Source organism: Pleuronectes platessa, chromosome 11 (assembly GCF_947347685.1).
Source record: "Pleuronectes platessa chromosome 11, fPlePla1.1, whole genome shotgun sequence".
Classification (NCBI taxonomy): domain Eukaryota; kingdom Metazoa; phylum Chordata; class Actinopteri; order Pleuronectiformes; family Pleuronectidae; genus Pleuronectes; species Pleuronectes platessa.
In genome coordinates, this window is record NC_070636.1 from 22,504,081 (window position 1) to 22,522,474 (window position 18,394).

At 42.4% G+C, this 18,394-nt stretch overlaps 1 protein-coding gene across 1 annotated transcript; it reads right to left on the bottom strand.

The window, feature by feature from the left end:
- Window positions 1-1,375: 1,375 nt before the first annotated feature.
- sertad4 (SERTA domain containing 4) lies at window positions 1,376-18,043 on the bottom strand. Its single transcript, XM_053435271.1, has 4 exons — window positions 17,520-18,043; window positions 5,918-6,090; window positions 5,512-5,630; window positions 1,376-5,033 (listed from the first exon to the last, which is right to left on the bottom strand). Exons 2-4 carry the CDS (start codon window positions 6,069-6,071, stop codon window positions 4,110-4,112), a joined length of 1,197 nt encoding a protein of 398 aa, XP_053291246.1. The 5' UTR covers window positions 6,072-6,090; window positions 17,520-18,043; the 3' UTR covers window positions 1,376-4,109.
- Window positions 18,044-18,394: the final 351 nt, after the last annotated feature.

Sequence of the window (18,394 nt, forward strand, 5' to 3'; positions counted from 1 at the left end):
CAGAAAGAAGGTCAGTTGTATGTACACCTGAACATTTGGTATTGCAATTGAGTGTGTGTAAGTCAGCAGAAAGGTTCTTATACCTCTATAGTCAAAAAATGTACCCCTAACCTAACAGTTAACTTAACGTAGAAAAAGCATAAATGATAAGCTGAAAGTAACGGATGAGGGTGAATAGCTAAAAGTATTGTATAAATGTTTAAGAATGGTATCTCAAAATGGAAAATTGATTACCGACAGACAGTATTAGATAATAGATGATGAATAGAAGGTTGAAAAAAGCTATATGATAAATGAAAGTATTTAATGGATGGTGAAAAAAACTGAAATTGTGGCTAAATTGTTGAAAAATAAGCATCTGACAGTGTAATGCATCGTATAATTATGTAACTACAATGTAACGTGATCAATAATGTTGAATAGCATCCGATTTAACTTTAGTATTACAGAGCATGTTTGGAACAGGACAGGTGGTCTGACAGGGCTGTTCAGCTGGTGAAAAAAGGTCAGTTACCCCTGGTGTACATACGAGAACAGTTCAAGTAGTAATCAGATATAGATTACTTTGAACTAATTTACGTTAAAACAATGTATATTTTAGGAACTTTTTTATATAGTATGTGTTGCTTACTAGTGTATCTATTAAAAGGTTGTTATCCAGTCATTGTAAGAGAAGTGAATGCGAGACAGTGATACTGAGGGATCTGAAGTAGAGGCAGAGAAAGATGGGCGCAGGATGAGCGGCAGGATACACCCCTGCGGAAGAGGTGTCGTGAAAAGATGATCTTCCATCCTCACCTCGCAACAGTGCTGTCAGGATGGCCAGACCCTTGATTTAACCTCCCCACTTCACTCTTACATCCTAACCACACACACTCTCGCTTTTTACAGTGTGTGTGTGCCAGAATGGCGTAGCAAGCCCAGTAATGCCACTGGATGACAGTGCTGTGTAAGCACCGACTGCATTATGCTCAAGGATAGGATATGGAAACGAATATTTCCAAATTGTCTCTGGCTTATCTCTAGGTTGTGTGATGCAGGCGAAGGGGTCTGTTTTATGTTCCAACATAAGTGAATATTGCGGGGACAATAGATATGACAGCGGGTGCAGGGAGGAGTGTGGAGGTGACTGCTCTGAGCGTAATGTCAGGAAGATTAACAAGAGTCGAGCAGCAAAGTGACACCTGAGAGACATTTGGCGAGTGCAATAAGCTGCAGCGCCACACTCCACTGAACAGCAGACAGGATGGGAGGCAAGACAATAAAGAGGAATCCACACACGCACATGAGCGTGCACGCACTCACACTGAATTGTGTTTGAAAGCTGCAAGGATCAGCATGGCTGTAATGAGAGGGAATAAAAGAGGAAGCAATATGTTTTCAACATTTCTTTTACTGATCTTTACACTTGTCACAGAACATCACATAAAATTATCCGAGCAGAACTTGCTCTTTTGTTGTTTTTAATAACAGACAATGCAGTTTTACACATTCTTGTCTCAGAAACAGATATTGCTTTGTCAAATCCTTTTATCAAAAAATCAAAAATATAATATGAAACACAGATAATCATATGTTTTAGAGAATTAAAATGAAATAGGCTGGTACTCCTACTCGTCCTGTTGTAGTGTCACTGATGCAGTCAGTATTAAACTTCAGAAAAAAAAAAAAAAAAGGATCCACCTTGTAAATCAACAGAGACTATCCACATTACTTTTGTCTTAAGGTACATCACAAAAAAGAAGGTAAAAAAGTAAAAATGAATAAATAGAAATATCACTTCTGACTGATATATTTCTCCATTTTTCACTACTTTGGTTCGTCATCAGAGTGAGGACCCTAATCTTTAGAAGAGGGACGCCATCAAACAAGAAACCACTGATCATGCTATCATGACAGAACGTCTCACTAACGCAGACATGTGATTGCTTATTCTTTTAATCAAGTTCAGCATTTCGGGAAATATGTTTATTTGCTCACTTGCCAGGTGATAAGATCAATATCGGTTGCATGTCTGTTCTGTAAATATGAAGCTGGAGCGGGGCACCACAGCATTAGCTTAGCATCAAAACTGTTAACATGATGGAACAGCCAGCCTGCTCTGTTTTAGGGAAACAAAATCCCCTTAAAGAAACCTCTAAAAAATCCTAGTTACCATGTTATATGTTTTTTACTGAATCTGCAGAACAAAGGAGTGTTACCTGGCCTATTATTAAATTGTTCTAGTCTTTAAGATAAGCTAAACTAAGTCTTCATGCTAAACTATGTAAATCGTCTCCTGACATTGTCTTCATAATGGGGCATGTATATATAGAAAAGGGGTAATCTACCTCTCGGCAAGAAAGGTATTAAGCATATTTCCCAAAATGTTGTACTATGACTTGTTGCTGAATGTGGCTATTTTTGAAAAACTTTAAACAGTTTGTTAGGCAGATCTCTAGCCACTAGCTATTGAATTGGCATTGGCAAGCTATTGGCTTTTATCGAAAGTAGAGTGTTTATGGCTTGATAATGAAATATTTGTTTGTCTGAAATTCTTAAACAAATGATTGGGAGGAAAAAGCCAAACCGACATTGGTTAAATTTTATTTACAGTATCTAATTATATGTTGCAATTTAAAGGAGCTATATGTAAGTCTTTGCTACCGCTACAGAGCCAACATTAGCATTAACAGCAGTTTACTTCTATAATGTAGAATAACTATTTGGGAGGTCAGCATCAAACTTTGTTCTTTTACTAACAAAAAGCTGCCTCCATTGGAAGAGAGCCAACTCTTGTTTTGCTTATTTTTCTATCACTTCTTTACTTCTACCAAAGTTAGTATGCTTACAATTTAGCTGGACTTGTCAATTTCCAATAGCAAGCTACTGTAGCATTCAGTCTGCCCTCAAGAAGCAGCGCTGCTCTTGGGTCGGATTATAATCTCTTCCAATAGTAAGAATGGCTGAGGCTCTTCGAAGACGACCACCCTCTGCCAGCAAGAGAAAACTTACATTTAGCACGTTTAAATTGTTGAAATCAGCTCCCGTCTGATGGTTTTAGATTCAAATTGTTTTAAGAAATGCTCCTCAACCAAACCATAACAAGCCTTTTCTGCTTTAAAAAAAAAACGTGAATGAGGTTTTGAATAGAAGTATCTTTTCAAGGCTTTTGCAACTGGCCTTGAAGGTTGGCTTTACATTTGTGCATTGTCAATACAGGCAGTGCTAGAAAACATGCATTTTGTATTTAAAACAAACAGAGGGTGTGGACATTTTGTCAGATTCAAAACTTTAACCTTTGAACAACATTTGAAAGAATCCCTGCATTTAACTACATGCCTGGTTTTAGTCAAACACATTTGGAATGCAAGAAAGCTACTTAGTAACAAGAACAATTACATTAACACAATACACATGTATCTATAAAAACACTAAGGCACTTGAAATTGTGGTTTAACATTTCCAAACAATGTTTATGATTGTTGTCTCGTAAAATAATTTGAAGAACACACATTGTGCCCGCGCTGAAGCACAGTCACTTGCCATTGCCTGAGACAGCATCAAAATCAACAGGCACACACACTCAGGTGTAACCCGTGTTTCATAATGAAAAAAATAGCTTAAACTCAAGTTTAAAAATGCTACATCATATCTTGCAAACACACACATACAGAAGCACACACTATCCATATCCCTTCTTTTGATAGGCTTGTTTAGGGTCCTGAAATGAGACCGTTGCACCAATATAAAGCCCCATTTGAGACTTAAGTGTTGTGCTGTGGGGCTTGAAAATGGTCTTGTAGACAGTGCAATAGCAAGCTTCACTTCACCTTTTGGATTTCAGATCCCACCTATGTGACCTTAGCATTTATACTTGCTAGAGAGATGTTTCCAGTGCTAAAATAGGCCAAATATTTATTTCTATACATTTTTCATCTAACCATAACACTAGCAATAGAGTTGTATTGAGCTTTTCTGTGTATATGAGACCTTTAAAATGAAGTTGACTTGGCATTTTAATAAGGTAGGTAACTTGCACCTTCATCTGCGTAATCTTCAACTAATGAAAGCTGTCGTCATGATTACATCTCTGATGTAGAATGTGAGTTGAATCTCAGAAAGTCCAGTCATTGTCTGTGAGCCCTGCGGTGCCAGAAGCTAACCTTGTGGAGCTCTCTTTCTGAGACCCACTGACATGGTCGCATGACCTGCTCCTCTTCCTCCCCCTCCCCCTCTTGCTCGTCCTCTTCCTCCTCCTGCTCTCCCTCCTCCTCATCTTCCACTCTACCTGTCATGCAGGTGTCTTCCTCTGTCCTTGTGTGTGCATGACCAAGCAAAGTCCTGGTCCTTTTCTGACTTGATTTGTCTTTTACAACATCAACGGATGGCCCTGGTCTTCTTTCATCATCTTCTTCTTCTTCTTCATCTTCCTCTTCCTCCTCCTCCTCTTCTCTTTCGTCTTCTTCGTCTTCTTCTTCTTCTTCTTCTTCCTCTTCATTTTCCTCCTCCTCCTCAACATCTTCATCCTCATCATCACGCTCTTCCACAGCAACTGTCAGCCCTAACTTACTATGGCTAGCTAGCTGAAAAAATGAGGAGTGTGATGTGGACGGGCAGGTAGAGAGTGCAGCATCATACATGGAGAATGGGAGGTGGAGGTAGTGTCCTGCAGTGGCGGCCGCAGCGTAAATGCAGCAGCATGTCTGGGCACAGTCAGGGCGAAGATTACCCTGTCCTCCGCGGACCATTCGTAAGCGTTTACGGAAGGGTGGTCCGGCTTGGGGTGCTAGGCAAATCCGGGGTACTGCGCCATGGATTGCCTGGTGAGCTGGGTTACTGCCGGGTGGAAGGACGCAAGGGCCAGTGGCGAATGCTGGGTTTGGGGGGAAGCACCAGTCAGTGCTCTGGAGCAGAATCTCAGCTCGCAGGCGGCGAAGGAGGTTGTTAACGAGAACGGAGCGTCGGAGGAAGGCCTCAGGGTCGTCAATGAATCTCATCTTCTCCAAGGAGAGACGCAGCACGTGGGCACGCTCCTCCAAGACTGGTGCCACCTAAAGGATAGTATCCAATTAGATCTATGTAACCTGATCAATTACTTTAAGCAAAGTTCGATAAGTACACATTTCCCAGCCAATTTTAATCAACTTCAGTTAGGAAAGGGTGAGAGTAAGAGTTCTTCACCTTTCAAAATAAGATACAAATGCAAATCTACAAATCAAGCAAAGGCCAACATAAAAAAGACAACTGCAAGCAAGCATAAGTATTACACTTAAATTATAACATCAGTCTTCTGTTTTACCAAAGGACATTTATATAAATCTGTTCTGATTGAGGTTTGGGGTAGACAACAGTACCTTCAAATATTTATACGCATCAAAATTGTCTCTTAAATAAACAGCTTGTAAATGAACTGCCTGGACTTCCATAAGGACTAACTATACAGTCACTGTCCTCAGCATGGGACACCTGTTATTATGCCTTATTAGGATAAGTGGTGTGCTCTGAAATGATAGCTGTATAGCTACTTACAGTCTGGCAGTATGTCCTGAAACTGAAGGATGGCTCATCATCATCATCAACAAACTTCCTCTTGAAGTATGCAATCCTTGACACTGACACATGACCAGGAACTCGCCTACAAGGGGGCTCTGCAGAGAGAAAACACGACCATAAGTCACTACAATGTGGAACAATGTTACCACAGCTTGGACATGGAACCAAACATTACTGTCTGTTTTCAAAATGTACACTTATAAGAATGCTTCAAAGTTACTATAGGTCACAGCACGATACATTTAAGGTGTAGAATCCATGAATTATCTGAAGTCCCATTCTTTGAACAACTATGCAACAACAGTCTGAGCTTTTTCTGTGGAACAGTATCTGATCAGCCTAAATAAATGATAGAGTGAAAATCTGTTTTTGTTTTGTGTACCTTGAGTAAATTGCTCGTCCGAGTTGCATGGTGGGGCCGGGTTTGACAGGCAGGTCTTACTGCAGCGCTCCGATTCCCATTTGGGCTGATATGCAGAGAGAGGTGGGTCTCCCTCTGGGTCCAGGAAAGGATTCATGGACAAAACGAGGGTCATCTCTCTCCCCGACTTCGGTCTGGAAAGCAACAAAGCACTCACATCATGATCAGGTCCCTTTCTTATCATAGACATATTGATCAGTAGAACAGGGCATTTCCACAGATGTGCAAACAGAATAATAAACTAAGGTTACTTTCATTTTATTGCATTCTTCAAAATAAACACATTTATCTTGAGTATATTCTGTACCAGTTCGTCAGCTAAATGAAATATAATGTAAAATATTGCACCCCATTAACATGGTATTTCCTATCAACCTCACAAGCATTTAGTTGAAATTTGTATTAATGATGTGGTAAACATTAACAAGATGCTCATCTTTGATTCTGGCAAATACGTTGTTGTTTCGTGGAGGAGTAACCAGCTTCTGTGCAAGCTGCGTGACGAATCTGAACAGCAATAATGGAGAGCAGGAAAAATTGGCAGATGGCTGGCAACTCTGTGATATGTGACAAGTGAGACACAGATGGAGAGATGACACCCACCCACACCACGAATTCCCTATTGATTAGGAGGTAGGAGAGTTAGGGAGATGTTTGACACCAATTTGTTCACTGAAACGGATCCCACACATGGAAATGCCCTGGGAAGCTGGGTCAACAGCATGGTAATCTGGGAAGCAGAGGGGATGTGTGCTGTGCCAGTGCACAAAGCAAACATCTTGAAAAACGGAATCCAACAGACACAATCCTTGTTTTGAGTTCATTTAAATTTTTGTCCGTTTTTTAAATAATAAACATATTTGAAGCTATATCACGTTATGTTTCAAATAAAAGTGATGCAGATAAAAACATGAGGCTGATACAGGATTTGGCGGGGAGACGTTCTCGTCCGCCAACAGATCTTTTTTCAATCTGAAGACAGAGCCCTACTGTGAAGACGCAGAGGGTCCTAAGAGCCAAAGTCTGTCTGTGACTCTCTAAATCCACAGTGAGAAACTTTATCGTCCTTTGATCACAGTGGAATGGCTATCATTTGGTGCGTTGTTGTTTCCTCCCCTTCATGCAGAATGCAAAGCCAGCTGTTTGAAGCACAAGCGTCTGGACCACCTCCTCGAAGCGTCTTCTGCCCCTCCTCAACCTGCCCGCAACAATAGACATCATGTCCCACAACCCATCTTGACAGACCAAACTGGGGCGGCACCATTTCAACCTTACCCCCGTTGGGTGGCTGATTGAAATGTCCGCTTCAATAAGCTCTCTGCTTTGCCTGGATGAATAGTTTTATTTCCATGTGCTGCTTCTCAACTGCTTGCTTTTAACAGAAACCACAGACACATCACCCTGGACTGGGCTGATCCTACCAAACGTATCTACCAGCAATGAGGAGCAATAGATTATGGCTTTACATTTAATATTTTAAAGGATTTATTAGACTTAAGATCCACAGTCAACTCAAACAGCCAAGTAGTATTTCTGCATCATTAATCTGTCTGTTTTGTCAACTCCATCTTGTTCTCACTCATGAAAAAGATGAGTGTAAAATGATACCCTGTGATTTACCAACTTATTAGAGTGAAAGGACAGTTTCTATGTTCGAAGCCAGTTGTCACCACTGCAATACTGACAAGTGGAACACTATGTGTCGACCTACGGCAGGTGAAAAGACAAAACTGGTCACTCTGTTTAGATCAAAGGACTCATTAAAGAGGTTTGTGTTTCTTCTCACTGTCTGATGGAGCCTGTAACTCAACTACTCTAGTTTTGGTCATAATCCACTATGTTGCATCACAGATTATTCACATTTTATAGCGTGTTGTGTTGTGCTAGATTCCACTGCTGAGGGCTCCCCCACCAACGACCACCAACTAGGGCCAATTATGTCACTGTTATTGAGCGCGAGTGCCATGGTTAATTAGCAACTTTGGCTTTTCTCATTTCCCCCATGAGCTACTTTTTACCCTCCGCTATTTTCCTCTCCATCACCTCCCCTCACTGCTGTTGTTGCTGCGTTTGCTCGGGCACAAAGAAAGAAGCATGCCATCACTCCCTCTGCCCTCCGCAGGGACCTCCATCTCCACTACTCCCCCTCCCTCTTTTACCGTCTCTTTCATCCCCAAGTCTCAATCTCTCTCTCTCAACCCCTCTGTCTCACTTGCTGACATCCTTTCAACAGCGGTCACAGTTGACAGCTCTCTGAACCAGGGTGGTGAAGAAAAAAGCAAAACAATGAGAATATCGACGGAGCAGCCTCTCTACATGTACACCAATATTTCTTGTTCTTCACAGAAAAGGAGGAGGAGGGGAGACTGAACAAGTTTGTGTGTGGGTCTGTGAAAGAGGAAGGGAGAAGAGGGTTGAGAAATAAAAACAAGGAATGAGGAGAGAAAAAAATCTCCTGGGGGATATCATCCCTCTCTTTTTCTATTTCTGTCTGCGACTCGCAGGAATGTGAGACCGAGTGAGAGTGAGTGTGAGCTGTGTGTGTGTAGATGTGCGTTTGATTGTGTTAAAAAGAGTGTGTATTTTGAGGGGGGAAAAGGAACCTGTGAGTATGTACAAGTGTATGTGAGTGTGCCTTAGAGTGTATGCGAGGCACTGCTTCACCTCTGTTCAGTCACAGCTCCTCTGGCTTCATCCCTCTTATCTTCCCTCTCTCACAGCTTCCCCACCTCTGACTGACTCTCTATCTCGCCTTCGTTTTCATTACACCCTTTGATGACGAGAAGTTAATTGCAGTGCCAGGGCACAAGACAAACCATGGGAGGGATACAGAGTGGAAGAGAATAGGAGGAGAATGGGAAGAGGGCTAGAGGGGGGGAGCCGAGGGAGGAATGGAATAAGTCAGGGAGGGAAAGATAAGTGCCTTAGGAGCCTTGTCATGAGTGGAGACAGATCGCCCGCAGGGATGATTTCTGCTGCTGTGATTGACTCACTCCCTCCAGCGCTAAGATAGACAGGCGCACACACACTCAGCAGCATTTACAGCTTGTACTGTCCTCAAATATGTTGGAGGGGAAGTCAGCTAAGGCCATGACAGTCAACCAAGGTGTTCCTGGACCACACTACCCATGTCTGATTCTGGCTTTTCACATATACTACAGGTGCTGTTTTTTTCTGTTGTAATTAGATGATAGATAGATGGATACTTTATTAATCCCGTGGGAAATTCAGAAATAGGGGTTTGCATTCAATTCTAGTATTTGCATTCAATTCTAGTATTGATGGGATGTATATATATAAATATGCAACATATGCATTTAAACAAAGATCCATTTTACTTTACATACTACAATCTTCTTCAAGACAAAACCGGTCTGCAGGCATGACCTCTATTGTTGAAAATAGATCTCTGGTGGAAGTGGTGCAAAAGGCATTACAAAAGCACACAACTATCCGAAACTGCATAAATACTGTCTACTCTCTACACATTTTTACTTACCTTCGCAATCTCATAAAATAGATCGCACAGGTCTACGAGTTATAAGTAAATTGAAAAGGGTGACATGTTCATTTGATATTTATATCTGACTTGTGATGGCTGTGGCAGAGTGCACAGGTATTAGGGTTGCTCTCACAAGCAACAGATTTCACTCACACTTTGAGTGACACGCAACCAGGCCTATCACCGGTCTCATTCTGGCGCATTCACTCTGGTAGACACAGCTGAAAGTCCTGTTGTTATGTTTGCAGCTATAGAAGACCAGTCACATATTTACAGTCGGTTACAACAGGATGTTTCTGAAAGGGTAGGTTACACCGTCCTCATGTTTGTTTAAGTTTTAGCAGGACAGTCTGCTAACTTAGGAGTAGCGTAATGGAGTTTCAATACGGAGTATAACTTGTTGTGGTTAGCCTGTGGTAGCTAACAAGCTGCTACCTCAGGAACAAGTCTGCTTGATGTCACGATCAGTGCGGAGGGGTGGTGGTGGAGTTAACGGGGAGCGGGGTGGTGGGTTCCGAGGCTGGACTGGTACCGGCTGGTCGGGGTGGAGTGACGAGTGTGATCCCGATCGACTCATATGGGGGACGAAGTCTGAAACAAGACGTTTCGATAACATATTTCTTGTTGAGTGAAAAAGTCCACAGAGTGAATTTTTTCATATTTTGAGGGTACCTACTGACTTATTTATTTATTTAGTATTTGCAAGTTCGATCTACTTCAACTGCGCATTTAATAAAAAACAGTCAAAGAAAAACTGATATACAAGCCATACATGGGAGAAGATTAACTTTCTTACAGCGATTCAGGGGGAGTATGAAACGCCTCTAATAAACTATGTGCTCTCTCGAAGTATTTTTCTCTGCGGCCTCAGTATTTCTAATTGATCCAGCATGTGTATGTCAGTGTTTGCTGTATCACTCTGCATGTGTGTGTGTGTCTGTGTAAAGTGTTTACTCCCTGTTCTTTTGGCCAGGTGTTTAGTAAGTGTTTCCGAGCCTTAGGGAAACAGAGAGCGCTGAAAGTAGTTCATGTCTGTGGTTTTCTAATCAAAATAAATTCCAGTCCGACCGAAAGGGTCTCTGCAGCACACACAAGCAGCATGCTCTGTGTCACAAAGGAACAACTGCACAGAATCAGAAAGATAAATGGTAGAACAGGGAATTGTATGGGTGTGTGAGCGTGTTGGTGAGATTTAATTCTGCCATTTACCATAAGCATCAACGATTGACACTCAAATTCATCAAAATCCTGAATCAAATAAAGACGAACAATGTATACACACACTGACTATGTATTTATTAGGTGTGTATCGGTACATGTATCTTTACCAAAAATGTTTGGTACAGGCCTTTCAGTTTGGTACACACGTGTACAAAACGAATACAGTGACTCAAAATGTGGAACATATGTGGGTCAATATGGGTCTCAAATTCCGAGGGACAACTTTAGCAAAGGACCGGATGTGTTGTAGAATAGTGTTCATGGCGGCCGCAGAAAAACCAGTTTAAACAGTCTCCCTCATCATTTGAGTCTGCTGTGTGGGAAATATAATGACGACTGACCAAGTGGATCGTACAAAAGCTGTATGCCGACATTGTGCAACGACTCGTTTGAACCGGTACCTCCAGAGTGATGTGCCACTAACAGTGGGACACGGAGAAAACTAGTTCAGTGCAAATCGAACACCCCATGGCAGATAAGCAGCAAATAATTCAGACTGTGTCAAAGCAGTATCAACCACCATAGGTGTTTGTATTACAGCAGGTATGCGACCGTTCTCTGTTGTTGAAAACGCAGGGTTCAAACATACGTTGAAAGTAATTGAGCCCCGTTACAAAGATCCCTCTCATCCGCATTGCAGTCAGCAATTCATACCAGCCCTTTATAAACCTCAGTCCCTAATGTAAGAGTGTTCTCCACAGAGGGAAACATTGTTAATGCCAGCATGGTCACCCTTTCTGCAAACAATGTTGACAAGTTAATAAAACCCAACAAACAAACAATAAACCATATTTATTTGAGAGACTATTTACTTCTAAAAAAATATATTTGTGCCTTTTAGAAAGAAACAGCCATACTCCATTCAATTAACCAGTGTTTAATAAAAATAAATAAATAAAATTTGTTCATTTTCTTTCCCCTGTTTCTACTTGACCGAACCTTGACCTCAAAACCAAGGTATGTGACTTTTGTGCACCTAGTATTTATGATAACTGTTGTGGCATTTAAGAAAATTCAGAAAATAGGCCCAGAAACTGTGTAGTACCGAGACAGAACTTCCACAACGTTGCAATGTCACAAGAATATGGTCACCATCAAACCTTTGTTATTTAAACTATTAACACAAAAATCAAGCCGCTATTCCTTCACTGACCTGACAAGCTACAAGACAAATAAAATGTCACCAGATATAATCTAAAGTCTGCTTTCTGTGGTTGACTTGGCTGTACTTCACCCAGAGAACGGTTGGCCAATCAGATGAGAGGCTCAAAGATAGACAAAAAACACTATTTTTCTTCCCAGAGCTCCAAAAAGAATGAGGGAAATGTAAAACGATACTGACATTAAAGAACACAAACATATCTTGTTAGAAATATCCAAACCTCAAGTAAATTTCCTCAAAGAAAAACACTATAAAATTTCATCTTGACAGTATTGTAGTTTGATCTGAATCAAATGGCAAGTTTGAGGAAGCAAGAAAGTCAACTAAAATGTATTCCATATGTATACAGCACTGGTAAAGGCTTCAACAATAACCTTGTGCATTTGTACAAAGTGAAAAAAATCCTTTCACATGTTACTGTTGACAAGGTCTTTGTCTGAGCAGCTCTTTTGTATGTCAGTGTGTATCCCTGTATAGCAATGACAGTTGTGTGGTGGACCAAATCTGAGTAATACATCTACACAGTGAGAAAATACTGCAAGTGGGCGTTGCCTTGAAAGAGCTGCCTGTGGTTTACGTTGACAGGAGATCCAACAGCGAGCTTCCTCAGAGCTCTGTGATGTCACGACGGACACTTTGAATCTTGAAAGGAAGAGGGAAAACTTGAGTACTTTCACCGTCTTCCCTGTACTTTTGTTTGATGCCTGCTGCTTATGCCCACATACTCAGAAAGTGACTGTTGAAGTGTTTTGACAGGGAAAGGACCACTGAAATGTGTAACATGTTGAAGTACCTGGCGTCAACTGGTCCCACTGATGCTTAGCCTTGTTAATCCTCTTTTCTTTCTTATATAGATCAATAGTCATTGTTTTTTGGTAGTTTACACTTTTGTTTTGAAGGTACAGAGCACCAGGTGATATTAAACATATGGTTAGGAAGGGTTCATGTTCATGTCATCTAGCACCACCAAAAGACACCATTTGTTACAAATTGTATTTAATCTATTCCACCACCTGAGATCTACAATTACTGCAAGGGACACAGCAATGTAGCCTCTTTAACATAGCAGAGCTTGGACCCAGAGACAGATTTCACAGATGTCACAACTTAAGAACCAAATTTTCAAATTTCCTCTTGACCTATCAGTAAAGTAAGCCACCATAATTAATTTGTTTGGCTACAAAAATAGAGGACATCTGCAAGCAATGGCATCCTGAGTGGAAAATCACACCAAAGTACCCGAGAAGCAGTGAGTGGAAGGTTTTTAGTTTTACAGAGTTAATGGCAATGTAATAAACAAAGCTAAGACTGTTTGCTGTAATTTGATTAATATTCAAATAAATGTCTGTGTGTGTGACAAGCCATAATGTTATGAATTTTTTTATTGCTCTAAAATCTGTATACATCTACTTTCTGTCTTCCTCTTAATAATTGGATTTAGCAACTATCCACCTCAAGGTAAAAACAAGGCAGAAAGTGGACTAACGACTAATCCACTGAAGGAGATGTTGATCACCATAATGCAGCTAAAAGCTCTAAGCCAAGATACAGCCCACTCCTTCTCAATATGGAGAAGCTTCACTCCATCAATATGGCGGTTGGCATGGGGGTGGAAAGTGTGAAAGTGCTGGCATCAGACAGTGCGGCACACAGCAAGACAGAACAGATAGAGAATAGATAATTAGCTTTCATGACATCAAGTTCTCTTTCAGAGTAGCAACAACCAGGCGCTGCACTGTACACCATGAATCCAAATTGAGACACGCATAGCGAGCTATTAGCCCCCTGCTGGTGGAGTGGACCACCGTCATATGGAAATACTGAGAATAAATACGCTGGGCAAGTTATCCTGAAAATCTGAAGATGCTTTGCAGAGGCTGGCTCCAAAAAGTAAATAAATAAATGACAAAAAGCTTTGTAAGGGCACTGAAAACCTCCAAGGTCTTCTCTTTAATATACTTGTGTGACATTAGATCCTTACACAGTATATTTTATGAATAAAAATTTGTTTACCGGTTTATTAATGCGTTTGTGGTTTACTAATCTATCGTCCTAATTTGGATTACTTCATGCAACAATTTCATGAAAATTACCCAACCCATAGAATGTCAACTGTAGATCGTTGTGTGTGTATTAGCTTCAGGTATGACCATTGGTGTGCTTGAGGGAAATAAATTACACCTTCATGGAGCAGGAGTCCAGCAGATCCCTGGTCAACATGGAGCAGCAAAATCTAGGAACTCAATATAGTATTTTCTTCCTTGTCGGAACACTGTTGCTTGCAATGATACAAATAAAATATATGCCACCTGTTTATTTTCCCCCTGTATTTATGGGAACTGTACCACCAACAAAAGTAACCACCACAAAGGCCAGGCAAGTTGATTCACCATCACCACACCTGGCATTCTATTGGTTGGGGAATTTTGACAGATTTGTTGCCCAAAATGCGCAGAACAGAACAAATCTGAGAGCAGACGTTTCAGGCGCATAAAGGCAGCATGAGGGCGAGGAGCGGAGCTGAAGCCGGAGCGCAAATGGTCTGTATTTATATAGCTCTAGTCTTGCTGACCACTCAAAGCACTTAACAGCACAGGCTATTGCCATTCATATAGTGGATCTATGGGCAACACTGTTTTCTACCAGGGGCAATTCAGGGTTTTGAGTGAAAGCAGTACAACATCTGAACAAGAACTGGACATGTCCTGCTCTCAAACTGAACGACCACGCTCTTAATGAAGATGGAAAAACCTCAATTTTTCATGTGCCTTAAGTAAGCCTCATTCAGATTGCTGTTAAACAACCTGGCTCCCAACAGTTCTTCATTCGTTGAGAGAGAGCCACACTTACCTCCTTGTGCACACATCGATGTCACTATTAATTATGTTGGTAGACATCTATGCAAACCTTTGCAGATGACATCAACGCATGTTTGCAAATCATTTTTCAGAATCATTTGTGTCTGTTTTTTTGTTTGACTTAAGGACTCTGCTGTTGGACAAAAGGAACAGTCTGCCAAGCAGCAGCTTCCTCTGACATTCCACTCTCCTGCTGTGTTATATTGATGTTTTCTCTGTTTTTATTTGGTTGCATCTCAGATTGTATTTGTGCCAGCTTGCAGCCTGTCAGAAGGCATCAGCGCAGTGTGCAAATGGTGGTGGGGCCGTCTTGGCCGTGGTGGCGTGACTAAGCTGGGTTCAGGGCCCTCAGGGTTTCAGAGTTTGCTGAGTGGTGACACATGTGTTGTGACAGGGTGACTGCAAGGAGCTGCATTATGGTCTATCTGGGGATGGCTTGTTGTAGCTGTGAGGGTTAACAGGTCGGCACTGTGTCGGTATGCTAGTGCCGAGCTTCCAGAGGTGGATGCAGCACATTAAAAACTGACATGGGCATCAACATGTGCTTATTAAAAAAAACATTGTTATATTACAGTATCCCTAAATAATCTCTTTTCGCATTTTAAAGCTTTATTTAAAGAGTTATTTTTATATTGTGATGCTTTTTGAACAGGGAACTGAGGTTGTTCAAATTGCATTACACTCGCATTAGATGAATTCACATTCCTGTGCAGATCTCAGTGCATTACAGACACATTTAAGAACGTACTGAGGAAAGGCCATAGAAAATACATATATTATTTTGCAGGATGGATCTTCAGGTGTAAACACATTTTTTTCGGGGCAGGTGAAGTCATAAGGCCTTTGCTATAAATAAAGGTAATTTCACACCTTCCTCTATTTTTACACTTGTGCATAAACAAATGTGTGCGCTCCTTCCCTCTCGAGTTGTCCACCTTAGTTGTGAGTATTTCTGGAGCACAAAGGCTTATTCATGGTCGGGAAGCAGTGCCTTGGGGGAAGAAAGAAGTCTGGGGCTACACCCTGCAGTCCCCTCTCTCTCTCTCACACACACTCACTCACACACACGAAAGCAGCTCAACTTGTCTTGGCTGAAACCTTTTACATAGAACAGAGCAGCAAGAGAGAGAGAGAGAGGGACAAAGGGAATGAGATGTGAAGCCAGCCAGCTATCATCACCACTGACTGTACTGCAATATGCATTATCCTCCGCACTTCCAAACATCCTCTGCACCTGCTTTATTCTGCCTTATTGGCAACTAACAAACCATTCGAGGTGTGCATGTCTATGAGTAACACACTTCATGTGCTGCTAATTTTATGCCTGGCACTGCGTCTCCTAAACAGGCAGCCTTTAAAAACGTATTGAATCCATCAGTGTACACTACGTGTCTGCTGCTGAGAGCCGCGTTTTGAAATGCTGTTCCAGATGTGAGGCTCCGCGCCCCGCTGAGAGAGATGAATGTCTAGGGGGGCTGCAGGCTACCTACAGGTTCACATCCTTAATGAGCAGAGGAGTCTGCTGAGAGCAAGATATGATTGATAGCGCCGCGACAGAACTGGAAGTGGGGGAGTCGCAGCGAGGGCTTTTGATAAGGGCGATGGGATGGAGGGGCTTTGGCAGGCTGGGAAAGAGAGGGAATCTGGCATCGGACGACTCGCCCGAGCCAGATGCCAGGAACCCGTCCACCGTGCTGCAAAAGCCAGAGAGCTTCCTCTTGTTACAGCCCCTCCTCTCTGGTCTGTGAGTTCAATCCGAGCTGGATGCGCTCCCCTGTTGCATGCCTCAATATATTCCACATAACACACTTCTCCCCTCAGAGGGAAATAAATAGCAAAGGTATGAATTCCTGGCACGTGACTCCGGATGTTGTTGCCAGTGAGCAGAGGTGAGGCGCATCCAACCCTTTTAAATACCAACTGCACTACAAGCCTTTCTTCCACCAAACCAGCATTTAAAGAAGATTATAAGAAGAGTGTGCATTTCTATTTATTGACAAGACACGTCGGACTCGTTTTTTAATCCCGTCTGGGGCCAACAGTGTTAATCGTCCACTATGAGTGGAGGCGATGATTGTGACACTAAGTCCAAGGAAGCACAGGAATGTCATGAAGGAGAGAGAATTACAACATGAAGCTCAGACTTCAGCTGCTCACGTTCAGGAGGCAGCAGTGATACAGCCAACCACCACTTCAGGATTTCGCAGTCCCCGCAGACTAATGAAGTGAGGCTGGGTGGATGCCAGGAGGGTGGCCGCTTATGTCAGCCTGCATAATGTGCTCCGACCAGGGTCTCTTGTCTTGTCACACTTGTGATGTATTGACTCCTGGGGTCCTCTTTAATCCTCCAGTGTCTGAGGCAGTCAGCCTGATACAGTTTCATCCAACAGTTCATAGGACATCATGTGCATGAGCCACTCCACCAGACAAGTGAGCCAAATCAGCTTAATTACACCGAACGTATTGGATGTCAGCCAGCTCTGACTGTGTGAACGTGCTCAAGTTTTTTACTGTCATAGTTCACGTGACTTAAAGAGAACTACTGTGGCAAAAAATAACATTCAAACCGGAGTGAATCCTGGTTTCCTCTGAGCTTCAGCTGAGTGAAAGTCGTGTTAGTGTCAGTGTGGGTGGCAACAGGGGATGTGCAGAGTGTACTCAGACTCCAGATGGGCTGTGAGCTCACCGTGGCACCGGGGAAACAAAGACACATACACTGGAAGCCATGCACGGTAACTCGAGTCAATGGGCTAACTTGTCCTCTATCGTACTTTTAGTGAAGCGGGCTCGCGTGTGCTAGCTGCATGGAGCGTAGCTTACCTGTCTGGAATTGCGTTGACGTCGTCCTCGGCTCCACACTTGCTTTGTGGTGACGACTGAGATCCAAGGTGCGCTGATGAAAAATGTAGAAACTCCCTCAGCGTGGACGAAAACACGACCGCGTCCTCCTCCGGCTCGCTCTGCTAAATTTAGCGCAGCGCCGCAGACACGCCAACCTTGAACGCTACTTACGTAATTACGACTTAATTATCGACTAAAACACTTATCATTAAGCGCGCGCGCGTTTCTCCCGCGCGAAGCATCCCCGCGCGCCGGCGACGGTACACGGCTGTTTGTTTGTGTACGTGTTTTGTTTGCTTGTTTGTTTCCCCTTAGGTGAGCTGTGGCGGTGGCGAGGTGGTCCGGCTCCATCTGCGGTGGTTTCCCGGGCTGAAGGTCCGGATCAGCTCACGTCGTCACGGCAGAGCTGACACTTCGCGTGTGTGTGTCTCAGTGAGTGTGTGTGTGCGTGTGTGTGAGAGAGAGTGTGTGTGTGAGAGAAAACAACACCAGCGTCGCAGATCCATTCCCTCCAGTCAACTACTGCTGACGAGTTCAAGCGCCGCTCGGAATTTACACCACTCGCTTGGACTCCCGGTTATAATCTGTTATTGGAGCAGCTCTAGAATATGTTAAGGTCACATCTGACAATAGTTGTCTTTTTATTTTTTATTTTTGGCGACTATAGTCTATTTTGTTGACCCTTTTTTAAACCAAGTTTATTCTAGAAAGGTCAAATAGAATGTAATCTGAAATCCGACAAAATGTGCACTTACTAAGACAAAGATATTCTTCAAATTGTATTAACTTAAAAATGAATTACTTGATAAATCAATCAATCCGAATGAGGGCTGCAACGAAAAGTTTTTTTGAGG

Bases quoted from the DNA above. Each gene is read 5' to 3' on its own strand.
- sertad4 (XM_053435271.1), bottom strand. From the start codon at position 6,071: ATGACCCTCGTTTTGTCCATGAATCCTTTCCTGGACCCAGAGGGAGAC. The intron at 5,631-5,917 runs GTACACAAAACA...TTCTCTCTGCAG, and splicing joins GGACGAGCAATTTACTCAAG to AGCCCCCTTGTAGGCGAGTT. The intron at 5,034-5,511 runs GTAAGTAGCTAT...ACTATCCTTTAG, and splicing joins TCAGGACATACTGCCAGACT to GTGGCACCAGTCTTGGAGGA.